This window comes from Buteo buteo, chromosome 4 (genome assembly GCF_964188355.1).
Source record: "Buteo buteo chromosome 4, bButBut1.hap1.1, whole genome shotgun sequence".
NCBI classification, from domain to species: domain Eukaryota; kingdom Metazoa; phylum Chordata; class Aves; order Accipitriformes; family Accipitridae; genus Buteo; species Buteo buteo.
In genome coordinates, this window is record NC_134174.1 from 60741206 (window position 1) to 60767091 (window position 25886).

The 25886-nt window shown below is 40.3% G+C and overlaps 1 protein-coding gene across 8 annotated transcripts in view; it reads right to left on the reverse strand.

The window, feature by feature from the left end:
* The window catches only part of ABLIM1 (actin binding LIM protein 1), a 209576-nt gene that overhangs the window by 104579 nt on the left and 79111 nt on the right, over positions 1-25886 (reverse strand). For all 8 annotated transcript variants that reach the window (XM_075026467.1, XM_075026461.1, XM_075026462.1 and 5 more), the window contains one exon: positions 10285-10419. In XM_075026467.1, the coding sequence (XP_074882568.1) occupies positions 10285-10419 (135 nt within the window). The remainder of the gene's footprint in view (positions 1-10284; positions 10420-25886) is intronic.

Genomic DNA, 25886 nt, shown 5'->3' on the forward strand with positions numbered 1-25886 from the left:
GCATGAGTACTGAGTGCCACTGTCATTATGACACAAGTAATTCTCAGTGGGGTACTTGAGTGAAACCTTTAAGCATTTAATGCAAGCATTCATTCACTGAGTTGAAACCACTAGTGATGATGGAGTTTCAGATGAGCTCAGAGTTTTAACTTAATCAACTTCCTAGTCAATGCCATGACACTGCCTTTAGTCCTACAAGGTCAGCTTGCTTTGGTTTCTCCTTAACACTGGAGATACCAACAACACTGCACAGGGAAACTTTCCTGTCCGCACCTGACATGCATATATTTCAGTCTTTCTAGCAATCTAACAGACAATAGTTAGTACCTGAGTTCAACAGCAAGCAAACAACAGCCATATATAATGTAGCAATGTGACAGCTTCCCAACTGAAATATCAGTGTTTTATGCACCAGGATGGAAACAATGGCAAGAATCATTCAACCATTTAAAACACCTTTCACATTAAACTAAGCACTAGGTGGAGATCAAAGTCATTTATGGGGCTGTGGGAAATGAACCTTGAAGAAAATGCAAACAGTGGAAAAATGTCAAAGTTTAGCCTGGTATAGCTTGGCTGTAACTATCTAGATGAGAGATCTCTCTAAAAAGATTATAAATAAGCAAACCAAGGATGTAAGAATAGAACAAAAATAAACCTCATCCAAGCCAGGCAAATGAAAGATACATTGACAATAAACCCAAGCAACTTTCCATGTTTTCATAAGGATGCTCTGTACCACTCATCAAGCACCTGTAAAGCATCCTAATGGCCCTCTACTTTCAAAGGGATCCAGTAGCTTGTTAAAATCTGACATGGCATCTGCCAGCATTCATCAACATCAGCCAAGCAGTGCAATTAATTTCATTCCCTGTCAAACATTTATATGAAAGAGACTTCAGGCCCAACTAAACTAAGATCAGTGTCAACCAATTGCCATTAATAGCATTAAAACCACAAGCACAAACCAAGGATCCACTTCAGAATGGGATGAAACTGCTTGGAATTTTTTTCCTGTTAACATCTAAAGCAAAAATTAACAATTCAGTGTATTATATGAAAATGGAAAGAATAATTTGGAAAAAAAGACCCAAATAAAATAAGACATTGCTATTGAAAACAAGTAGAAGTGCAGGAAAGGTTCAGAGGATGGGAGAGCAGCGTGCGATAGATCTATGGGTATAGCTTGAGCCCTACTGTCAAAGCCCACAGACACCTCACCCACCATGCTTCTTCAGCAAGGAGCAAGGGATCCTCAGGAATTCTTATAGAGACTGTTTTCCACAAGTGTGGAGGCTGACTGGCAGCTTTCGCTGCCAAGGGGTTGGATATAGTTTAAAATCTGCTGCACCTCTGAAACAGCCCATTGCCATCCCAAAGGCTACGGCCACTAATGAGACAGAGCTCTCCCTGCTGCTTATGGGTTACGGGAGGGTTAGGGTCATTTTGCAGGAAACCAGCCTGTCTTACAGAAAACTTCCCAGGCCCTTACCTGAACCTGAAGTGACACACCAATAAGCATCACTGCAAGAAAAAGAACAGGCTTCAAGACACAGCAGCTAAGATATGCAAATACAGAAATGGCAGTTACTCTCACAGCTGCAACTGAGGCTTGCTTTCATATCAAGCTACCTGAATGCATGAATTCACATCTGAATCCCATTTCCTGTCATGGGAGAAATTTTAACCTCTGTTAGCTTCCCAGGAACAGCAGAATCCCATTGCTCCCTGTTTTTTCCAAACTGTTCTAACTTGATCTAACTGTCCTTAAACATGTTCTCACTGTCCCTTATTAGGTCTCCCTGTGCACACAGATAACAGCATGACCCCCTTTTTGCTTTTTCACTTATTTGTGTACTAATCTCTTCAGCAACAAGTACTTCTCTTTCATTTGCACCCTAAAAATCTCAACTTACTCTTCCTCATTCCCTTCCATGGGACTTTCTACCATGGGTAAAGGATGCAGAGTTGTAAACCTTCAAGATCTTGAGTCAGATCCCCAAAGTCCTGATGGTCCAAACCAGGATATTGTAATATTTCTGTCCTTTTTATCTGTATTCTGCTGTTTGTTAGAGCATTTCAGGTTCACATTTTTCCGAGGTTTTGTACTTTAATGACTAGAAATGTCCTTTTCTGTAAATGAAAGCCAAGATACTCAGGTTTAGGAAAAAAATGAAACTACAAACACTCTTGAGAAAAATCAAAAGACTTAATAATGTTAAAGGCTGTTTCAATAACCAAGCTGAAAAGGGAAGTTCACAAGCTGGCAAACAGTACCATGGTGTATTGAAAGAGAGTTACAAGCCTGGAGAGCTTTTAGATAAAGAAGGCTCTTTGGTTCAGTGATTCAGAGCTTCAGGGGATCTCGTATAATTTCCTGATGCTCAGGAAGGAGCACATTCTATCCACCAGTTACTGTGTCCACAGATCAGTCTCTGTGTCAGAAGTATTTGTGGAAATGCAGAGATCTTTTCAAACACTGCACTGGATATCTACTACAAGAATGTCCTCATATATAAACTTTCCATCCACTGACACCTAACTATTAATAGCACTAACTACCCAGAAGCCAGTTTGCAGCATCCTCCTGCTGCCACTGAAGGAATCTGATGACAGATCAAAGGTCAAAGAACTAATGATTTAAAACACATTCCAGCCTATTGATACAGTGTCTGCTTACATGACCCTAACTTCTTCCCAGTCCTTCAAGGGAGGAAGATCCAGTTCAAAGTCAAAGATTACAGAGCATCCCAAAATCCAAACTTAGGAACCCTCCCCCTTCCCTGTCAAGCTCACTGAACTACGGATGCTGTAGCCTTGGAAAAGTCAACACATAAAAGAAACAGACCTGTGCCTGGAACCTAATCATACCACAAAGGATCCTGGAAGTACATATTGATGTGGGGCTTTCCTAAATAAGCTTCAAAGACAGCTACCTCAAAAGAGGAAAATGAGCACATTTGTTCCATAATTAAGAAGCTGCTTTATGCTGATTTATAACAATGTTTTAATAGAAGCTAAAAGTTTCTTCTCCGTGGGATACTCTGGGTTTGTGGAATGCTTCCTGTATGCCAAGACTTGGCTTTGCCTTATAATTACCAAGAATATTAGCTGGCAATTGCCTTTTGATATCTGATATCGCTATAGTATGTAACACATTCATACACAGTGAAACATTTCCACCTGGCATAGCCTAATCACATTACAGACATTTATGCCACATAGTGAGGACTAGAAAACTTTAGGACACCATCCATATTCTCATGGCAGGATTACTTATTTATTTACTTATTTTATTACTTTATTTATTTACTTATTTTTCTTTTTAGTTTAGGCTACCATATGGAAGCTAACTATGTTTTCCAATTTATATTTGACATCAAGAACAGGGACACTGTCTATTATTTGAAATACTCCTACCACAAATACTACCTGTCCTGGTTTCAGCCGGGATGGAGTTAACTGTCTTCCTAGTAGCTGGTACAGTGCTATGTTTTGAGTTCAGTATGTGAAGAATGTTGATAACACTGATGTTTTCAGTTGTTGCTCAGTAGTGTTTAGACTATAGTCAAGGATTTTCAGCTTCTCATGCCCAGCCAGGGCACCTGACCCAAACTGGCCAACGGTGTATTCCATACCATGTGACGTCCCATCTAGTTTAGGAACTGGGAAGGGGGGGGAGGCAGTTTTTTTTTTGGCCGCTCGGGGACTGGCTGGGTGTCGGTCGGCGGGTGGTGAGCAATTGCCCTGTGCATCATTTGTACATTTCAATCCTTTTATTACTTACTGTAGTTATCATTATCATTATTAGTTTCTTCTTTTCTGTTCTATTAAACCGTTCTTATCTCAACCCGGGAGTTTTACTTCTTTTCCTGATTTTCTCCCCCATCCCACTGGATGGGGGGGGAAGTGAGTGAGCGGCTGCGTGGTGCTTAGTTGCTGGCTGGGGTTAAACCACGACACTACCTTACCTTGTTAAGATAATGCAACCAATCTCTACATGTACCAAAATCAAGCTATGTAAACTTTTACATTGTTGCTATGAAAGCTTAAGGCTTGTTCTGTTAAGCAATACGGTGTATTGAAACAGCATTTCCCTCTAACCCAGAGGATGAATCACAGGCTTAATAATAAAGTCTTATTACAACAATTTTGCTAGCCTCAAAGTTTCCTCTCCTAGTACATGCAATAGGGTAAAAGGAACTGTAATCAACTGACAATGATAGAAAATTTTCATTTGTATCAGATCAAAATTTAAATTGAGATATTAAAATCTCTGCTCATGCACATCGTAATTTAGGGCCTGATCCCTCACACATTTACATATGTAACAGACATTGCAGTGAATAGCCTTAGTTTTTCCAGAAAAGTTATTCATGTACGTAGATGCTTACAAGAAAATTTTTTTACCTCTTTATAAGCTACTAATTCATTCTTGTTAATGTCAATGCTTATTAAAGACAAAAAGTAAAACAATGAAGTCTCCAGCTTAGCCTGTTCTCCCTTCAACCTCCTCACCTAACACTCCCTCCTCTCAGCCTGCTGCTTCCATTGCCTGGTAACCATTAGCAATTTGCTATGTAAGAGTAGTGTGCTCCTGGTAAAATAGAAATTAAGACTTATTACTATTGGAGGTAATGCAGAATCCAATTAAGCTTGCATTTGTAACACACTGTAATTCCTTAGCAAGGTAAGTGACTTTGTTATAACACAGCCAAAGACAACTGCTCTGAACAGTGCTCCTGGAGCTGCACTCCTAAATGTCTCTTATCCCTCCCCTGTCCATCATTCCCTTGTTAACTCCAGCTCCAAGTCAGCTGCTGACTGCCTGAGATTCTTTGCCTACCAGGAGGCTGGCAGAGCTCACCTTCTGGGGGACAGGCCACGCCATTTTCAGCTCTTTGTTTTTTGATCAGCTCTTATCTGGAGCCACAAATAGAACTAGCCAGCCTTTCCAGGCAGATAGGACAAACCAGCTGTATACACTTGGGTCTCAACAGGCAGAGAGTAACAGCTAGCTGCATCTTATCATGGGGGTATGGGAACACATCCGTTGGTGGAGGTTTTACTTGTCATCTTTGTCAGGAAGCAGTTACTCTATTCTGAGAAAGATTCTAGAGATGGACACAGCACCAAACTACAGGGATAGGTGACTGTCTGATCACATTACATGACACATGAGCATGTCCTGAGCTGGCTGATGCAGCATGGAGCCTTAAGTCACCATGTTCCTGCAGTGCAACAGCGACCACTGACACGCATGCCAAGCAATCACGGAGGGCCTATGTGTCTCTGACATAACCTAGGGAAGCAGGATTATGATCATACCAAATACGCCTAACAGTATGATGTAAACACAAAGTTGATAGCATGGATGACAATTAAAAAAAAAAAAAAAAAAAAAAAGGAATCTCATACAGAGCAAAGTAAGAACAGGATCACACTGAAAACACTGAAACTCTGCTACTATACAACTACTGTGACAGCTTTATGAGGGAATGGATTTTTTCCAAATCTTCACTAGACTATCAGACCAAGTGTATGGGTAAAAACTTAAACATTTCCAGGAGGTATGACAGCAGTCAGACAAATACAAGCTTGTTCAAGGCTTTCACACTGTAGCTGTATGAGTTGAAGTCTCAAGATCAAACTTTAGTATACAGAAAAGGGGAAAGACAACCAAGCCACCTGTAGATGCAGCTGATACATTCTGGTCCCAGTATCAATTGTTTCCTCTAGCTAACAACATGCTGTATAAACTGAGGGGGTCTAACTCCATCTCCTGTAGAGTCACAGTCATGTCAGATTAAAAACCCATCAGACTAAGAGGAAAAAAAAATTTACTTGATCATCTGTGTCCCACTTGTATGAACCATATGGTCAGACAACATGCAATATAAGTAAATAATTATGTGGTTTAATCAAAAACTGCATTCACTTAAATATGAGAGGCCAACAATAAACTAGCTCTGCAGCTTAGGTATAAGATTTGAAACAGGACTTGGAGCAACCTCCTATCACAGGAGGTTCCTTTCTCTCAGTGAAAGACAAATGGACACAGAAAAGATGACACTCACTTGCTGGCAAACCCAACTAATAAGGCGCAGACTGACTGAACAGCAAAAGTCTCTAAGATTCAGCACTGGCCCTCTCAGTTCAAACTGGGATGTGCAGATACTGCAGGCAGGCAGAAGCTACACTGTTACCCTCCCTCTCCTAAATAATAAGTGAACACATGCAACCAGTCACCTTCCACAAGCTCAAAGTTTCCTTAACAAGCTAATGATAAAAATCAGTTTCACTTCCATCAGAGAGGTATTTCTACAGCTCTCCTTTCTCTGGTGACCTTCATGCAAGCAGTCATGAGGACAATAATATTGCAGAATATTAAACTGTCATCAGCTTGGAAATATATCCATAAACAGAAGCCACAACGAGTTTAGATACTGCCCTGGGGTGGGCAGGGGAGTATCCTTGTAAACCCAGCCTTGCAACAGAATAGTCAAAGCACAAAAGCAGTGTATGAGTAACTAACTAAAACACAAGTGAAAGAAGAAATTAGACCCCCCAAAATAAGCAAGATTAATCGGGTGCATCAGCAGGAGAACAATTCCAGAGCCCTGTTCCATCTGCTCCCTTGCTTTTTTGGGAGGTCCCAGGCACACTGTTTGTTGCCTGGCCTGAATTACCATTCTTCTTCATGACTCAAAGGGTCTCAGCTGGTCTGCTGCTGGAAACACTCTAATCCAGTGTCTTCTGTAAATTGAGACCACGACTCACTTTGGGCAGAAACAGTAGAAGAAACAACTTGTTGCTGTTTTTGAACTGCTTAGGGATTATACAACACCAAATACTGCCTGAAATACAGCAACTGTAATACAGAAAGATGTACGCATTTGCATTACCCCAAGCATTTCAGGAATAGTGCACGTAGTGCTCCCCTCTGCTTTCCATGATGGGCTGATACCATTCCAGTTTGACACATATGAAAGACATCAATATCCAGGAGAAAGTTCAGTATTTTTTGAGCTATCTAGCTGTATTTAACTAAAAAACACAGGTAACACAAACACAGAATGTCTTAGATTCTAGCCATTCATTTTTCAGCATGCAAATAACCCAAGTGACTTTTTAAAAAAAACGTTAGTAACATCGGAAAACAAGTATTTCTAATTTCTGCTATATACCATCTATTTAGGAAGCAGAAGAACAGAGCTACAGCAATCACACTACTACACTATTCCACCCATATTAGGAACATGAAAAATGTAACTGAAACTCAGGCACTAGGCTTGAGGCACTTCTCAAAATCTGGATCTGCAGTATATGTGCTAGACATGGACTTTCAGAAAACATGACTTAGCTTTAAAGGAAGCAAAAAGCTCCATAGTATAGATTCCGCTACTCTGTTTTAGTTACTCAGTTACTCTGATTTACCCCAGCACCTTTCTCCATGTTTGCCACCAGCTCCACCACATTCACCTCAAGCCTGAAGCCCTTTCACTGTATCTATCCTACGTTATGCTAGGACTGAAGGCAGCATACACTGGTTGTACAGATGCAACTCTTCCCTTGTTTCACACAGGACTGTGTATTTCTCCATATTCTTACCTGTCATTCTATGTACTATGGTTATTTAATTCAGCCAACTGTATTGCTGTCCATTAAACAGAAACTGCATGAAGGAGTCAGGATTGCCTCCTGCTTCAGAACGCCCAACTTCACAGGTGACGATTTCAGAAAAAGTAGTTTTACCATTATTTAACACTTCATTAAGTCTCTTTTTTGTAAAAAGCCACAGTGAGTCCTTGTTGTGGTCAGAGGGCTCAGTGGCATGAGCTGGAGCTGCTGAGAGCCCCTCAGGTCCTCGCTCCGAGAAGCGGGCAGGGCTCTCCTCATTCCTGAGGCAGCTCCACAACCCAAAGCCTTAGAACCCTTTTGCAGAACTGGGGCTGACAGGAGGCCTCTCCTGACAGGAGACAAAGCTCTGCCAGGAACCCAGCTGCCCGCCATGCAGCTTTCTTACTTCTTTCAGGCAAATATAAATACAAATATAGAGATACTTATATCTGTGGGCAAGGCTCAGAGTGGAGGCCCGGTGACGGGCAGGGCCAGAGGGTGGGAGAGGCTCACACGGTGGAGGTCCATAAAATTACGAGGCCCAGGCCAAAAGGAAGGGAGAGGCACAGAGAATGGCAGCCCACGGACGGGGAGGCCCTGTGAGAGGGGCGAGACTCACACAGCGGGAGACCCATGAGTGTGTGTGGGAGGCCCATTGCAGGGTGGGGCGGGAGCAGAGCCCAAAAAGAGTAGGATGCCCGAAAGCATGACAAGCCAATAAAAAGATGGGAGGCTCACACAGCGGAGGCCTGTAGAGAGTTGGGTCACCCAAAATTGTTGGGAGGCCCCCCAAAAAAACTGGGAGGCTCAGAGACTCAAAGCCCTCAGAGGCTGAGAACAAGAGAGTCAGTGAAGCGCTGAGCGAGTGGGAGGCTCACAAGTGGAGCCCCCAGGTGAAAGAGGCTCCAAAAAAGGGGAGCCCTCCATAAAACTGGGAGTCCCAGAAAATCCCAGCCCATGGAAGGGGAGGCCTAGAGAGTCAGGGAGCCCCAAAAGGACGGAAGACCAAGTGAGGGGGAGCCAGAAAGGGAGGGAGGCTCACACGGGGAGGCCTGAAGCAGCGGGAGGCTCAGAAGATAAGGTCCCATGGAGGTAGAGACCTAGGGAGTCAGGGAGGGCCATGGCGGGTGGGAGGCCGGAAAGAGTGGGATGCCCGGAGAATCCCAGCCCGTGGGAGGGGAAGCCCAGAGAGCTCAGACCCAGTGAGCGGGGGAGGCTCACACAGAGGAAGAGGAGGCCCAGCCCCACAGGCTGAAGGCCCAGCAAAACAGAGGGCCCCAGTAAGCATCTGTGCATGTATGCATATACTTATGCACACGAGCATGTATAGATACGCACGCATACACAGCGTGCACGTGAGCGCGCATACTGCTATTTCTCGAACTTAGGCAAAATCAAACCACAAGAAAAGCAAGTAAAGAAATTTTTTTCGGCCACTCAGCTTAAAAGCTCCAGCTCGGCTTTTTCTGAGGGTCACGGTATCAGCATGGCTGCTACAGATATCCCTTGTCTCCTGCTCCTTTCCCTTTTGTAACGATCCTCTGCGCTGTTCGCTCACTGAAGGCACCTCTCCTAAAACGTGTGGCTAAGGCTCCCCCTTGCCCCAGCACATACTCCTCAGTGACCACTCTGCGTGTTTCTCTTGGACGTCAGTATCCATCAGCAGTTTTTTGGTGGTTTTTTTGAAGGCAGGTACTTACTTTCAGCAATCAATTCAGTTAAAAGGAGCTTAATTTTCATAACTATCTCTAATGAAAGGCAGTGGTTACTATTAACAGTTTTAAAAAAATAATAATCCTGATTATTCAAATCCTTGAAAAAGCACTTAGAACAAAAACTACAAAAAGACAGAAATTTTCTTAAGTTTTCTTATGCTATATTCCTTTTCACCCCATCACACTGTATAATCTAAACATACTCTTGCCCCATATATGAAAATAACAGGAAATACATACAACACAACATTTGAAAGCAAGTCAAATATTTACACTGGATTTCTGAGTGGCTGCTAGGGCTATACTTTGTCTTCCTATCTTTTGTGACTCTCCCTAAAGCACTTCATCTTGGATGTTTAGTGTTGTTCCATTGTTTCCCAAACAAACAGAAAAAAAAAAAAAATCACCGAAGCAGCCAGAGTCTAATTATGGCCTAATTTACTATTTGGGAAATATCTGAAACTGACTGTTTACATAGAACTGTATGAAGCAAATAAAATTGAAAATAATATTAAAAAGAGCCAAGATTTTTTTTTTTCATCTCTTTCAGGTATAATTATCTATTGTGTAGCTTGTACCCAGTGAACAGTAGAAAAGAAAAGGAATGAATGCATAAGTATTCAGAGCAGAATGTGCTATTTTGAGTCTTCTAGTGGTGGCAAATTTATCACACCCCTCCCCAAATCAAACATCTCATATAATCTTTCCTTTCAATTAAATCATAGATATTTGCATGTTGAATTTGTTCTGTGTGGTGCTGCTGGTACATGTGCTATTCAGCCATTTCACCCCCCATTCTTTACCCTTCCCACCCACAAATTCTTTGGACACTGAACAACAAAAATATCCTGTAATTGGCCAATTGCAGGAAGTGTGACCTCTCATCACTGGTTCAAGGTACATTTGCACAAATTGACTCCTTTCTAACAGAAGAATATCAAGGTCTTACCTTTGCAGGTGAAGCATTTGATGTGAAAGTGTCTGGCCTGAACACGGAGTACTTCACCTTTACATGGCTCCCCACATTTATGGCAGTGGATGACTGGCTTTTCAGAGGGGTGGTGAGGCTCCTGAGGATGGGCCACTGTAAAAAAAAAAAAAAAAAAAAATTTAAACCCAGACAAAATGAGTATTTTCTCCTGTACAGACATAAATCTGTGTTCTCAGACACTTTTCATCATGATACAAATGTATCTGTTCACATTTTATGCTGATCTAAAAAGTCACCACCATTTTTTTAAATATAGCCTTTTCATAAACCAGTAGTTTAAGCCATTCACATCAGCTACTACCTCCTTCCACTGAGGCTGCCACAGAAAGACAAGCAAAAATCGCCTCTGCAGTTTCAGTGCCAGAGTGTTTCAGAATACCTAAGCTTTTCTTTCCAAGAACATGAGTGTGTGCAAACCATTCAATGAGCACACAAGGCAACAAGAACTGGGTTATTTTAATCCAAGAAAGAATACAATCCAAGCAAAAAGAATGAAAGGATAGCAATTCCAAATCATGTTTGGGGAAACCAGATGAACCAGGCAGCCTGACTTTGCATGCAAATAACTATATTAAATACAAACTACAAATTTCTCCATTTTGCTACAGCACATACCTAACACAGGGAAAGCACATCTGAAGAGAAAAGAAGCCAACATTATTTGTTTCTACTCCCATTAATTCTAGCAGAAACAACTCTCTGCATGCAAATTAGAGATACTGTAAGTAGACAGAAATGACCAAAGCATCTGCAATATAGTCAGGGAAACAAATTTCCAGGTGGTGGTAATTGATCAGCTATCCCACAGCCCTGAGCAGAGCTTGGATAGGAACAGGAAAGGTTTGTGTCAGCTTTATTGTATATTTCATTGTCGTAGTAAAAGTTTTATTGCTCCACATTTGGCTTCCATAAAAAGTGTTTTACTTTCTCTTCAGATGTGTCTTGTGGCAGCTTGAGGCCCCAATAGAAATGCATGGGTGTAAGCTAGAGCAAGATTGAGTCTCAGCTGTACTGTCTGAAGTGGAAAATATTACCCAGAATGTTCCTGAACAAAACAACGTTCCTTCAAACCTCCCTCCCATATCCCATTCTAGAAGTAGAAAGTTGTTCTCCTTGTAATATTGTTCTCAAACTAGTGATGCTCATCAGAACATTTCAGAGAAAACATACCTCTCTACCCACGCCTCTGTCTTTATACCATTCCTGTCCTGCTTTTCTTGGCCTGCAAAGGACTGACTGCTGATACACACATTACTCTCACTGTCATTGGGAATCATCTTCATTATTTTATCTTGGTGTTTTCTGGAAATCTTTTCCTTTCCTGATCAATTCCTGACATCTCCCCAGCCAGGATTATGCTTTTTTTCAGGTTACTGCTTATGCAGCAGCATAATGGACACCTTGCCTATATTTACTGCACCAGTTTCCTCCCCTTCCTCAATGAACTTCTAGGGAAAAAGCCTCATTGCTTCATGAAGTCTTTCCATATTACTCTCCTTTATAAATGACCTAGTGAAGAAATGCTGTCATCATTCTGCATTATATAAATGCAAGATTAATAATAAAAAAGCCTAATATGTGATTACAGGAGTAACAGCATCAAGAATAGAGGATAACAAATATTCTAAGCAATAATTTCTGCTGTAAGTCTAGCCAAACTAATATGGCAGCTGCTATTTTGATGTTCACCCCCATACCTCCCCCCTCCCCCCCTCAGTCTTCAAAGAAAATGGCTGAATTCTACTCAAGCTCAAAGTTTTGAATTCCTCCTCCTCTGGTAGCCTCATTTCAACTATTTCCCTTGAGCAGTTATTCAGCCCATACTGGTGAACAGAATGCAGATGGCAATATGAACCAGTATTTCAATTAGCAGCTCCATTTAAATAAGAGCCCAGTAAATGCCTTGCCTTGAGTGAACCTCATCTAATAGTCTGCAATGCAATACTATTTCTGGAGTGGAAGTTATTATTCTTCCAAACAAGACTATTAACTATTAACTTGTAACCAAGGAAACACATAGTTTATGCAATGTTAAAAAAAAAAAAAAAAAAAAAAGAGACAAACATAGAGACAAGTGCTAGCAAATTAAATTATTATGAGGAAAATTCCCTCTCAGATCCAGACAGCCTGAGATGGGCCTGATGCCAACTGAAGAAAAGGTAACAGAATTTTTAAAGTTGCTCAAATGAGGAACTGGATCAAAGATTTGGACAAACGCTCTCTAGGATGTAAATGCTGCAATGTGAAATCTGTACCCACAACATTCTGCTCTCTCAAACTCACATGTGGAAGACACCCTAACATATTCTGCATGACAGCATCCAGATCTTCCATTGTTGATCTGAAAGACAAGTTTTTGCTCTTTACTAGAGAGTAGATAAATGTGTTCAAGACTGGTCCAATGATACAACTTCTTTCCAGTTCTGCCTTTACAGCCATTTAAATGAATATAAATACTGCTAGTTGCTATTTCCAGACTGATCTCTTAAGTGAAGCTAATTATGGTGCTTGTCTTACTGGCCTCAATTTGGCATTGTAGGTCAAGATTGAGTAATTGACTTTTGCAAGGAATTGCTTGTAAGCTTTTTCCTTTGGATATATGCAATACACACAAGGCTTCTCAGTGGCAGAGGTGACCCTTTATAGAGAACAGTGAGGACAGAACAGGGAACTAAAGAAAAAGAAAGAGAAATACCTTTACAAGCAACTTATTTAAATGTTTGTGGCTGAAGTCCAACCAGCTTACTGGACATGTAAATTGTGAGCTCCTCTGGGTCTGAAAACCCTGAGCTAGGAGCTAGGCTCACCTCCTTACAAGGATTTCATATCTTGAGATAGTAACTATTTCGGGCTCTGCCTGCTCCAACCCTCCCAATATCAACTGTATGCTAGAGGATATATTCTCAGGCTTTATGCATCAGCAGCAGTGGTGCAGTAAGGAAACTATATCACGACTAAGACAATAACAGACTAGTCAGTATAATTAGTGACAGGACATTAATTCAGGATCTGGATAACCCAGGTTCCAACCCCCGCTTCACAACAGATATCTGGGCTCTTTGCATGGCATGCCCTTAACTCTTAAAGGACTAAGGTCAGACAGTGAAGTTAGCTAAGTCTCTGAGCCTGTAACCTATCAGCTTAAAGTCACGCTATCTGAATGTTTTAGTTTCTCTGTGTATTGAGTGCCCCTGCCTGTAAACCAGGTGTAACAGCACTGTTAGCCTTACCCCACTGTGAGAATAAATACAGATGACAAGGTTCCCGGGCACTGGGATGGAAAGAGTCACGTAAGTACCTGAAACAGTAAATCAGTCCTGATGGATTACATATTCCACACCTGCCATATTTCTGGAAGCAGCATTCATTGAAAAGCGTGTGAGTGGACAAACACTAACTTGAGGAGCTGTGTTGCCTTTAATGAAGTTTCAAATCCAAATATATTAACACCAGGACCGTCTTCCAAATTAAAAGAACACGAATTAACAACTTTCTGAGGGAGAGATGCTACCAGAGCAACACATTCTTTGTTCAGTACTAGGGCTCACAACTGTCTTCATACTGTAAAGTACACACTTACTGCGTGGGTAGTGCAATATGAGCACAAGTCAAGTATTTACCAGTTCCAGTATACTGATGTGAACTTATACTTGTCTACATGTCAGATTAAGTCAAGATGTGATTTTATATCAGTTTAGCCCAACCAGTATAACGATGTGCATGGATCTCTTTGTGTAATATTATACACAATATATCAGTCTAGCTCACATCAGCAAGCTGCAAACGCCTACTAACACAATGGATCTAGTTTCAAACAAATGTCATTCCATCAAAAGCACCTAGGCTACTAAGTGAACTGTTTTTTTAAACTGGCTCTAGTTAAACTAGTGCAGTGTCTACACTTGAACAAAGGGGTGCTGGAAGCAGGCATACAGATCAAACAGATGCAACAACTTCTTTGAATATTTAGTCTTACTTTTATTCCTTCAGCACTTTTCAAGATTAACTATGAAAGCTACAGTACTTATAGAAGTCTAAGTTGTCATAGTCTTTACAATTTTACAGAGACTAATTACAAAAGATCATCAATAAAAATTCCCAAAGTTTCAGGTTGCCTTATAACAGTTCTAACTTGCAATGTTGCTGGGCCCTGCCTGAAGACTTTTTTTTTTCTTTATTAATGAACATACATGAGATATGTAAAGGTGAGCCATGTAAAGGTGTATAACATGAGGTATACACAGAAGAACTTTTCAAGACAAGCTAGGTTGAGACTTCCACTCTTGCTTACAAGACCAGCTTAAATGAATAATTAATGCTTTCTTAAGCTAATTTGGGCTTCCAATAAGACAAATCAATGTCCCATTAAATATCCAATTTACCCAGAGTAACATGTTCACTGACTGGGACAACTGGAAAGTCTGGATTATGTTGTTTAATTCAGGGGGGGAAAAGGAGAAAAAAAAAAAACAAACCCAAACATCAATAGCATCTTAGCATCAATAGCAATCATCTTCCTCTTCTATGAGGAAGACAGTCTTTGTCACTGGAGTATTACTTTGTGCTAACATCACTCCATAGACATATCACCATGATTTTTGTCATTCCTTACATTCCCCTGTGAATCATGCAACATTCATTTCATTAAATTTTGCAACTGCACTGTATCGATGTAAATTCAAAGCAACTCTACCAGCTTGAGAGTATTTGTTACTGCATTTTATCAAAACATCTCAAAATAATCTCAGATCTCCAAAGAAAAATAAGCAATTAAAAAGAAAAAGAGATAGAAAAGACCAATAACAACCCAATGTTCGTATGAGAAACCTAAGGCACCTTCTGAGCAAAATGAAGGAATTAATTTGCTGTGCAAAGTTTAATACTGTCCTGTCAGTGGTGCTTTATGCAGAGCAGACCATTGTACAAAGGTTTAAGAGCAATTATATGTTTTGCTGCATCAGCCAGAAAAAGGACTGCAGTACTCATACCAAACCCTCTGAAATGGAAATTACAGCAACTACCTAAAGAGCAACAGCTGCTGAATAAAAGAAAACAAGGAAAATAAATACTGCAGCCTCCCTCTATTGATGATTCTCTCCCTGAACATAGAACTGTTAGGAAACCAAAGACTCAGGCTAAGTGACTCTTAGCTGCAGATTCTTGCTGGCAAGACTCCATGTCTCTGCTGCAAGCCACAGAATACTTCAGCTTTTTATTGGAAGTCAGAAAGAAGCTTCTGGGAAACGCCTTGCTATGCGTATGCTACAAATCAGGGGTCACAGGAAAATATGCTGGGTTCAGTTCTGCTCTAAACCAAAGTAAAAAGCAGCTTCCTCTAAATTAAACAGGAGGGCTATTGTTCTTTTAAGAAGTGATTTTTTGTCATTTTCACATTCGCATGCCTACCTTCACAAATAAACTTGGAGTTATGTTCAGTCAACTCTAACCATGTTGTAGCAGGTGTAACTTCAAACTTCATGCTGGGATATACAGCTTCTGTGACTTCTAGCTCCACAACCTCTTGGCTCTTTTGCACAGCACTGAGATCATGCCGTGCCCATAGCAGCATGGACAAGGGGACTCTCAGGATTTCACAGCCGCGTCCTTTATATCTTAAAAGTGGCCTAATACAGACAGCACGCTCTGAAATGCTAAATTTCAATTGGCTGCTGTGTTTTCTTGCCTGAAGACTATTAAGAGGGAAAAATAAAGCAAAGATTTAACAGTGTGAAACTACTGCATAGTTTTTTGCTAGCCTGTTTTAGATTTCCTCACTCCTTACTGCTTTCGGGAATGAAGGTGACTGTGCTAGAGACTGCCAAGACAGTAAATGCAACCAAATCTTCCTACAGGCCACAGTGCTCTTTGCCATCTCTCTCCATAATACCTGATATGGCTTTGGAGGCCATAATTTCTTAAATTAATTTACAGGATTTGAAGTTCAAAACTTGAAGGTTTCAAAATCAAAACTCCCTCAGTCTCCGATGCTGTCAAGCGGCTGTAGTTATTCCAGCTGGGCAGCTGCTTGCTTGGGACAGGACGGAGGTAGGCAGGTAGGCACTGTGCACAGGACTACAAGCTCTGAAAAAAGCTGTTCTGGGATGAAAGGCACTAGAGAGACACCAGAGAATCAAGTTCAAGAACCAGATCTGGCTTATCACTTCTTCTCCGTGCTCTCTTTGTAAAGAGAGGAGAAGAAGTAATTTTCTCCCATCCTTTGTGTTTCTCACAGAGGTGAATGTCTGTAACCTCTGGTTTGTAAAGCCTGTCCGCCTATAGCCTGTACACTCTCTGAGGAAAAGCCCAGCACAGTGGAGCCTTGAGGAGTTACTGAACTAGCTATAAAGAAGAAGGGATGAAAAATGCAGTGTCATTTTGCTTATCTGCAGACTCAGTTCCTGAATCTTAAATCTTTAAGAATCCTATCAGCTAAGGTGACCAAACCGTGACTGAGACTGAAATCAAACCTCCCAGCTGTCGGGGACAGATAAAGAAGTTACTGCAGTCACTACCCACAGGTATCAGACAGGAATCTTCAGAAATCCCAGGATATCCTGGAAGAAGGCACTCCCATAAAGAGATACTCATAAGCTGCATGCCTACACATGTATGAAAAAGCCTAAGGCAAAATCCTAGGCTGTAGCTTGCTCTTATTATTGCCATTCAAATAATCTGAAGAATCATTTTAAAACTCTCTCTTCCTGTAAATTTATCTGTATCACTCCTACCGTGTACCAATTTGTCTTAAAACTATTTTCGCTGTCTACTTATAATGAAAGTAGCTATTTTTTAAAAGGGTAGGAAAAAATCTTAAACTTCTAGTTATTTTCCATAATTTTAAAATGTTTTCTGGTATTTTCCATAAAAGTATTGTTATTTTCCCCTTACAGTTAGCCTGCTGCTGAAAACAGCAGATGCAAACAGGACCACAATAGCAATCAGAACACTGCTGGACAGTATCTCTTTTGGCACCGTAGAAGCTAGTGCCCTAATCATGGTGATACATGGTACACACATACATGTGAGAGCATAGTAGCTGGCCAATGCATTCATACTGATAGGGCAAGGCACCAGCTGCTCTCCCCCATGTTAACTCACACTCCTTTTTATGGGTTGCTGGTGGGATGAAAGTTAAAGCTTAGCAAGAAGGACAGTGAAGGAAAGAAAGTTGGATTATACAAGATAGCTATGTAAAGATGGATAGCATAGCCCAATGTCTGTTCTGGTTTAGATCCAGAAAGTACTACTAATCCCCCAGTCCTTTGTCTCTGGTCTTATTCTCTACTTGTTTAATAAAGAGAAGACCTAAGAAAAACCAACACTTTTCTTATGTATCCTACTCAGTTATCACCATAATGTATGCTTCCCAGCCATAGTTCTTCCGCTAGAATAAACGAAGTACACCAGAGGTATCTATCCTCAAAATAGCACCTCATGGCCAGAGGTAGGGCTGACTACAACCTAGTAATGAACAGATTTGTATCAATTCTCTCCACATATGCCCAAACCTCTTGGCAGGTACTGTAGCAACTAAAAGATTTTCACAAAACACTAAGCAGAGGACAAGGCACATGTCCAGCCTAGAAATGGGCTGGATTGCTATCTTGAGAAATAGATTCTTTAAAAGGAAAAATAAGCTATAAAGACATTAACAAGTTTAACTAGTTAAACTAGGATGATAGGTTAGGGTAGTTAATAAGAAAACAGTTGAGAAAATATTGTAAGATATCAAACTTAATTTGCACAAAAAAAGGATGCAAAGATTTCAATACCAGAAATCAAGTTTTAAAAAGAAAAGATGAAACATGCACTATTTTAAATAAGAAAGCCAGTATTTAAATACTGTCCTAAATATTTGTAAGCATGCATAACACATGGATAGAACTAATGCAGCTAACAGAGTGAAATAAAAAATTAAGAGACAAGTGTCAGGTAATAACCCAAATATTAACAACTGTAACTTGAAAACAAAGTGAAAAGTCTCCTATGTTATTTACAAACAAAAATAAAAAGCTTTGTGCCACATACATACATATGTCTAAAAAGTCTAGGAAATAATGAGCTTTAAAATATAGCAGGGGAAAAAAATATTATATTTCATAATTTTGAAATACAATTGGAAACACGCTTTTTCTCTATATTTTCTCTATATTTTGCCTGCTGTTTTCTACCCTTCTCCCACCCCTCTTCTATTATCTAGAGCTTTGATACTGCAATCAATTCCCCACAGAACAGCCTGCAAGATCAGGGCCTAAGGCCTCAGCCCTATAGAGATTTATGCATATGAATGTTTCAGTACTAAGGGAAGTATTTAACACCAGCACCTGCTTGATCCTATCTGAAAAGTGATCACCTTCTACAACATACACAAAAAGTCTGTGTCCTAGAATAAATCTTGGGATTGTTCTGTGATTAAAATAAATGTGCTTGATGGATCCAGCTTACCATGCTTTTGATGGCAATGGAGAGATTAAGAAAATCTGGTTACATTTACTTAAGGGTTATAACCTTATCTGGACACACTGAGGATTACACCACAGATTCTGGTATTCTATAGCTTTAGTGTACAATTTTCACAGTTTTTCAGTGACAAAGCATAAATCTTACTGGCTTTCAGTAGGCACTTATGCCTGACTACCTAGGCACCTTGGGACATTCTACTCTTGCTTCAAACCCATCAGGAACCTGAGCACTTTCTCAGTTTGTCAGGTACAAACACACCTTACGGCTAACTCAGTTCTACAATCCAGTTAAACTGTAGCAGTATTATTGATGCTGTTCTCAATACAAAAGCATCAGAGCTTATTTAGAAGAATGTGTCATTCTCTAAAACAGCACCAGTACTATACTTATTTGCTGAGCAACAATGACTTCTACCATGTCTGTCCACACGTTTGCCTTTGGTCACTTGGTAGGTGAACAAGAGCACATTCTGTAACATCTATACTGTAGAAACAAAACGACTTGACAAATTTATTGCATTTATTTTTTTACATGACATATATGACAATTGCTGTTTAAGAAAAATTATAATCCTTTCAAAGAAAAGTTATGAACAGCTTGTTAATGAGCACGATCAGGAGTTGTTTTAAACTCAAACAGGGAAAGCAATAGGCAGTTTTAAAACTATTTTCAGTAATGAAAAGGCACTAATCTTTTAATGAAGTATGCAGCAAGCTAAGACGTGCTGTGAAACAGATGATGGTGAAACAAATGTTGACTGAGCTAAGCCAGTCTTTGAATCAAAAACTGCATTACTCAACATGATTGTTAACAGATGGATTACTGATGAGCGGTTAGCAAACCAAAGGGAAGAAGCATAAAGTGAATTTAGTCTGCCATATTTCTACATTAGTACAGAGTAATTTTTCATGAAACAGATCATGATACAAATTGGATGATAAAAAGATAGTGAACCCAGACTGTCTTATCTAATGTTCTGAGAACACCCTTATTGATCTTCATCACACCTGCAAAAGTTCTCTGCATTTACTTATACAACTGACTTAGTAAGGGACAGTATTTCAAGATAGTGAATTCACCCTTCAAAACTCCTTCCTGAAGAAGTTGGAGGATAATGCTAAGCATGTGTTTCTCACACCTAACATCTGCAAGTCTGTAACATGTAGCAACTGTTTATCAGCCTGGTAAGTGGTAAAATAATTTTGAGTTATGCCTTCAACACACCAGCCATACACAGTAAGATCCAGTCACTATTTCAAGAGAGTATTTTGTTTGGGTTTTTTTTCCTAACATAGGACAGGGGTAGTGAGAAATTCAAGAGCTCCTAAGAATACTCTGAGCACCCATCTCATACACATCACTTGATGTCCATATCAAAATCTTACTCAAAACAATGAATAAATGGAAGTGTCAAACTATTCACTGCAAAATCCTCAAGGATCCTCAAGGCTGCACGAAAGCAAGTTGCTGAAGTTACCAGAAAAAGCAATTGCTTTTTCCAGACAGCATGGAAATTCCGGCTTACTGATGAGTAGTAGTTACCCTTAATAGCACTCAAATGTCAAACAGGCCTCTTAGCTACCTTAACAGCAACCCACGTGGGAATTTCAGTCAGCAGCAGCAAACCCTAGTTAGAGTTCCCCTATGCTTCCTTTTTGAGGCTGCCAAAAGTATTCTGTACAGGAAAAGGAATTAAATTCCCTTTTGAGGTAAGTCGATATAAAAATGCTAATTTTAAAAAGCAATTCTCCTGCTGTTTACCCTGAGATTATCTGAGGAGGACCACTGACCTATTTAAGACAGTGGTCTCCCAGTCAGCTTTTGGTATCTTCATAATGATGTATCACTGCTGCAGTTTGATGTGTGTATGAAAAATAAGGGAAAGCCTGCACAGAAATAGGTCTGCCATAAAGATCTTTCAAAACAGAATCTGTAGGAAAATCTCCCCTCAGTTACCACCAGCAAACTCACCAAGGGTTTTGTGCAAGAGCCTTGCAGAGACCTGTCCTCTAAAAACATGTTTTTAAACCATGGAAGCTCTGTCGCCCACACTTCAAATCTCCCCTTCAGCCAAGGATCTTGAACCCGCACTTCTGGCATTTCTAAGGACTGAGCTACGCAGCCTCAAAGTAAAACTAGATAGCCACGTTCATGAGCAACATAACTCTTCACGTGGCTCCTGACTCCCAGGATAGTTTGCCATGTACAGAGCTGATAAACCTGACATTTCAGAGGCCCTGCCCTGTGGTTAACTGCCCATGTTGGCACCTAGACCTTACAAACATTTGCAGCGTAGAAGTCAATTCCTTGAGGTATATTATTTCAACAACAAATAACGGTGTGTTCTGAAAGTCTATCAACTTTTAACACTATATGGTAAATGGACTATCATATAGAAAGCACTGACTGATACAGTCCTCCTGAATATAGTCTGTTCCTCTGGCTAGCACTTCAAGTGCTGGATAGCAAACCGATGCTCTCAAATCCATCAAATACTGTTTTGAGGTGCCTTTGGAGAAAAAAACCCCGAACCAACAAATGCAACAGCTTCTTTGAACAAACAAGCCATTTATTGACTCATTTGACTCAGCAGTACTAAAAGATAACCCTCACTGTTCTGCAAGGCTGCATTTATATTTGGATCACTTCTTTAATTTGATATTATTTTAAGATCCTGCTTCTCTACCAGATCCTGAACTAATACAAAGTTCCACAATACTGCCATGTAGATTATACTAACATCTGTGATATCAAACTAGTGCTAACAGCGCTGGGAATTAGGGAGCTATCCCACTGACACTGTTTATAGAACCTTGCATATTAGGCTCTCACATAGCATAAAAGCAACAACATGTCACTTCTGAACATCTAGCATTACTTGATTTGACCCTCATTTTAGCACTTGCCCCTTACTTTGCAGCTTTGAGGAGATTCCTCAGCTTTCCTGCTTCTGTTTTCCTGTCTATATGGAATATAAAAACAGATAACATTCATGACTGAGCTACAGAAGGCATCTATCATTTCTCGGTTTATAGCACTTTATGACAAACCCATATAAAAGCCAGTATTATTTCGCTCGTCTCTTACACAACAATGCAGCTAACATACAACACATAATGACTGCCACTAATAATATACATGACTTTGCTGCAAAAATATCACAAAGCCTCCAAAAATGGAGTCCAACTTTGAGACAACACTGAAGCACTTACTTAGCTTTAAATCCCAGTGATTCAATTAGACTCAACAAGATACTCTGCTGAACAGAATAAGCTTAAGACAATGCCTAAGTGTTCTCCTCAGCCAGATCCCTAGTTAGCCTGAAAGCTATCCAGGCTCAATGAAGGCAAGGATTAATCATCCTTTTGGGGATACTCACTGTTCTCTAGGTGGAAAACCAACTTTGTTATGAATAATCCTTTTTAAATTAGTTATGGATTGCCCCCAGAAACAACGAAATCCTGTTCTCTGGCTTCTCCCACTCAAAGGGCAGAGCACATTTTGATTAGTGGAACTTGGTCTTTTCCCCTGGTATGCATTAATTTTTCCACAAAAAGAACTGACTCTCCTACAGTGGCAGGCCAAATTATTGTCCTAACTTGCAAGTACTTTCCTACCAAGCTTCCTAACTCCTCTCTGGAAAAAATATTTCTTTGCCCTAGCTTAATGTATTTTAAACATGTACAATTTCACTATGCCAAGACTCTATCTTTAAAAGCCTTGCCTTTTGAATTTGCATCCAAGAAAACCAACCACATAATTGGCAGTCTACTCACTCGTATTCAACATAACCAGCAGGGCTTTGGTAGTGAGGATGCTGCAGTGGTGACTTGTGTAGGAGGTGGTCATGGGCTGCAGTGTGCTGGTCACAGTTGGTTCCAGCCAGCTCGGCAATGGACAAAAAGGACCCATTGCACATCAAAACAGAACCAGAGAAGCAAATAGCACCTCTGCAAAAACATATACATAAAAACAGGCAGTAAACATTGAAAGGACAGACACTCAGGAGATGCAAGAGAGATGCCAGAGCACCAGGGATGCTGAAAAATGGAGGAGACGCAGGAGACAATGCCACGGCAGGAGAGACACCAAAGCACAGGTAAGGGAGAAATAAAAAGAATGCCGGGGCAAGAGAGCCAGCAGGGCAGAAGAAATGCTGAGGCAAACTAGCTGCCCCAAGCAGGGACAGAGAGGGGACTCAGGAGGAGGTATGACTCTAAAAGGACCGTGGCCAGCAGAGGAACCCATGGTGAAATAACTGAGTAAGAAAAAAGAAGCATCAAAATGAAAGGAACAACAATGCACTGACCCCAGTCTCCTGCGCCACCCTTGCCTCACCAAAGGTACAGAGTATAATGTATAGCATGGGGACTGGAGACCAGGACGGGGAAGAAGTGTCCAGAAAGAAGCTGAGGTGTGTTTCTCCAAGCATGTGTTTGCTTGCTTTTATTTTCAACTCCAGAATCAGAAATTAGAAGTTTATTAATTGCCAATAAATTAAATTTATTGAATATTCCCTACTCAAAACTGTGTTTTTTGGCCCACAACACTCACTGTTTCAGATGGAGGAACAGCTTAACTGCCTCTACCGCGATCTGAACCTATGAACTCTGCGGTCTCAAATTTAATGACTAAACCCACTAAGCCCTCCCTTCCAGTGAGATCAACAGCAAAAGTTCTCCCATTTCTCAATATAAAATAGCTGCCGTCGTACTTCAGAGATCTGGCTCCAACCCACAGCTGGGATGCAAGGAATGTATGGAATTTCACTACTGGGAAACATGGGAAGCCATTGGGCATGACAGGACTGCACACTGTACTTGCCCAACTCTTCAGATATGAATATTCATACCCTCATGTGAACTAAGTGCTATTTAAAAAAAAAACAACAAAAAACCTCCATCAAGCATGCAGTGCCTGAGCTGGCACCTGCTTCATTATTTTTGTTTCTCTCAGTATCAATGCTGCACACCAGAACTGCAATTTGAAACCTAATATTAAAAATAAATTTAGAAGGAGAAAGTACAGAACAAGCAAGACCATAAATTTGCCAATAAACACATAATCCCTTTACAGTTGTTTTGATTTTAAAAAGTAGTACTATGTTTATAAAGATATTCACATACCACTGGATTTTTTTTTTTTTTTTTTTTGTACGAGTGGAAGTAGTTAACTCCCAAGACTAAGATTTCCTTGTCATAGCTGTGAAACAAAGTAAAAGAAACTCTCTGCTCCAAAGACCTCTAATTCAAATAATCAAGGCAGACAAGAGGAATGTTCTTATCCTCATTTTACAGATTAACACAAGGAGAGATCAAATTACTTCCCCAAGGTCACCTTAAGAGTCTCTAACACAGAACTGTTCTATAGTTTAGTACTTTAAGAGTATTTTTTTAACATCTACGACTATGCATATTTATAAAATGCCTTTTCTGTAGCTTGTACAAGGTAGCACGTTGACTTAATAAAAAAAAAACCCAAATGTCCAGCCCCAAAAGGAAACTGTCAAGCAGAACTAAATTTAAAACTAAGTAAACCAAAGCAAAAGGAAAATAAAACTCCCTCGTCCTCCCCCTGCCGATGTGTGATTACATAACCTTGTCATGTGCTCCAAAAGCAACAAACTTGGAGACTTTCCCAGGTCACCTGGGGTTAAAAGTTCCAAAGTCATGAGTTCAGATCAAGACTATGTTTCATTAACCACCATGACACTGAGACAGTGTCAGGACTCAAATCCCATTTTTCAACATTTTCTTGATTCACATTGGGAATAAATTCACACTGCAAATACACAGAGCACTGGAAAGATAGTGTTCCAGAGAGAGAACACCTTTAACTTAACACATAGGTAACATTTTGCATGCTCTTCAAGGATAATCCCATGTAAAGCAGTTCCATTTACAACAAAAGAAAAAGTTAGACTAAAAACTGCTTTGGAGCTCTTGGAATATGTGCATGGAAGAGAAGACAAGACTGGAGCTAAAACAAGCATAAAAACAGTCCTCTCGGTCATAACCTTAAGGGGTAACAGTACCATGCTTTATCAAAAGTACAAAGAAAAAACAACAGAGAACTAAATCTCTCTGCAAGACTGAAGTGGACCATAGGCCAAATGATGCAGGAAATGTTAACACTTTGGTGAACTACATCTTCTGTGTTGCTTACTGGGGAAGCCAGCACCAAGTGAATATCCACAGAGACAGTTGTGAGAACATGAAACACAATCAAGCTTACTGCAACTTGGTACCCAGTAGGTGCCAGCACCTACCTTTCAACAGAATCAGTATGTGAAGAACAGAAATCATAAAGCCTCTGTACCTGCTTCCTTAATCCAAAAGATCTTCAAACCTTCATCTTTTCTCCTCTTATCCTTCCAAGCATGGAGAAGTTTGGCATGAACTGATACTAATCCACTTTCATAGGTTTGCCCATGTATGATCCACTCCAAAGGTACAAAGCTGATTCCCAATAGGTTTTCACAGACTAACAGGTGAATGCTAGGACAGCCTTCTTATCAACTGGTCAAGAAATCAAGAATTGGGGCCAAATCCTCAGTTCATGTGAACTAATGGAGGTAAAAATGAAGCTACAACACTTATATATATATAGCAGGCCCACAATTCACACATCAACCTCAACATAGAAGCACTAAGAATGCAGACAATTCAATATGGGTTTTAAATTGCAGAAGAGAATTAATAAGACAGCATGCATATGGAAACTTTCTTTCTGTTAAAGGATATAAAGAGAGAAAGTACCCTTAAATGTAACACAGTGACAATAATTTAGCTAAGTTACTAGATAATAAGGGCTCGTAATTGGGAATAGATAAATACACAGTCAGAGACATGAAAACGTGGTATCAGTCAGACATAATTTAGGAAGCGCCATTTGGTGTCAGCAGAAAACACCCTGGCCTCAGGATTTTTTTTGTGTATGAACTAACCAGGCAGACACTGAAATCATTCTACAATATGAGCATAATGAAGCATGCTAATTTGCTAAAAACTGTTACTAACCATTTTGCAATTCAGTGAATTGGAATTGCATTTTTCTAGTTGAAACCAGCCCCTCCAGTGCCCAGTTAACATGTTTAT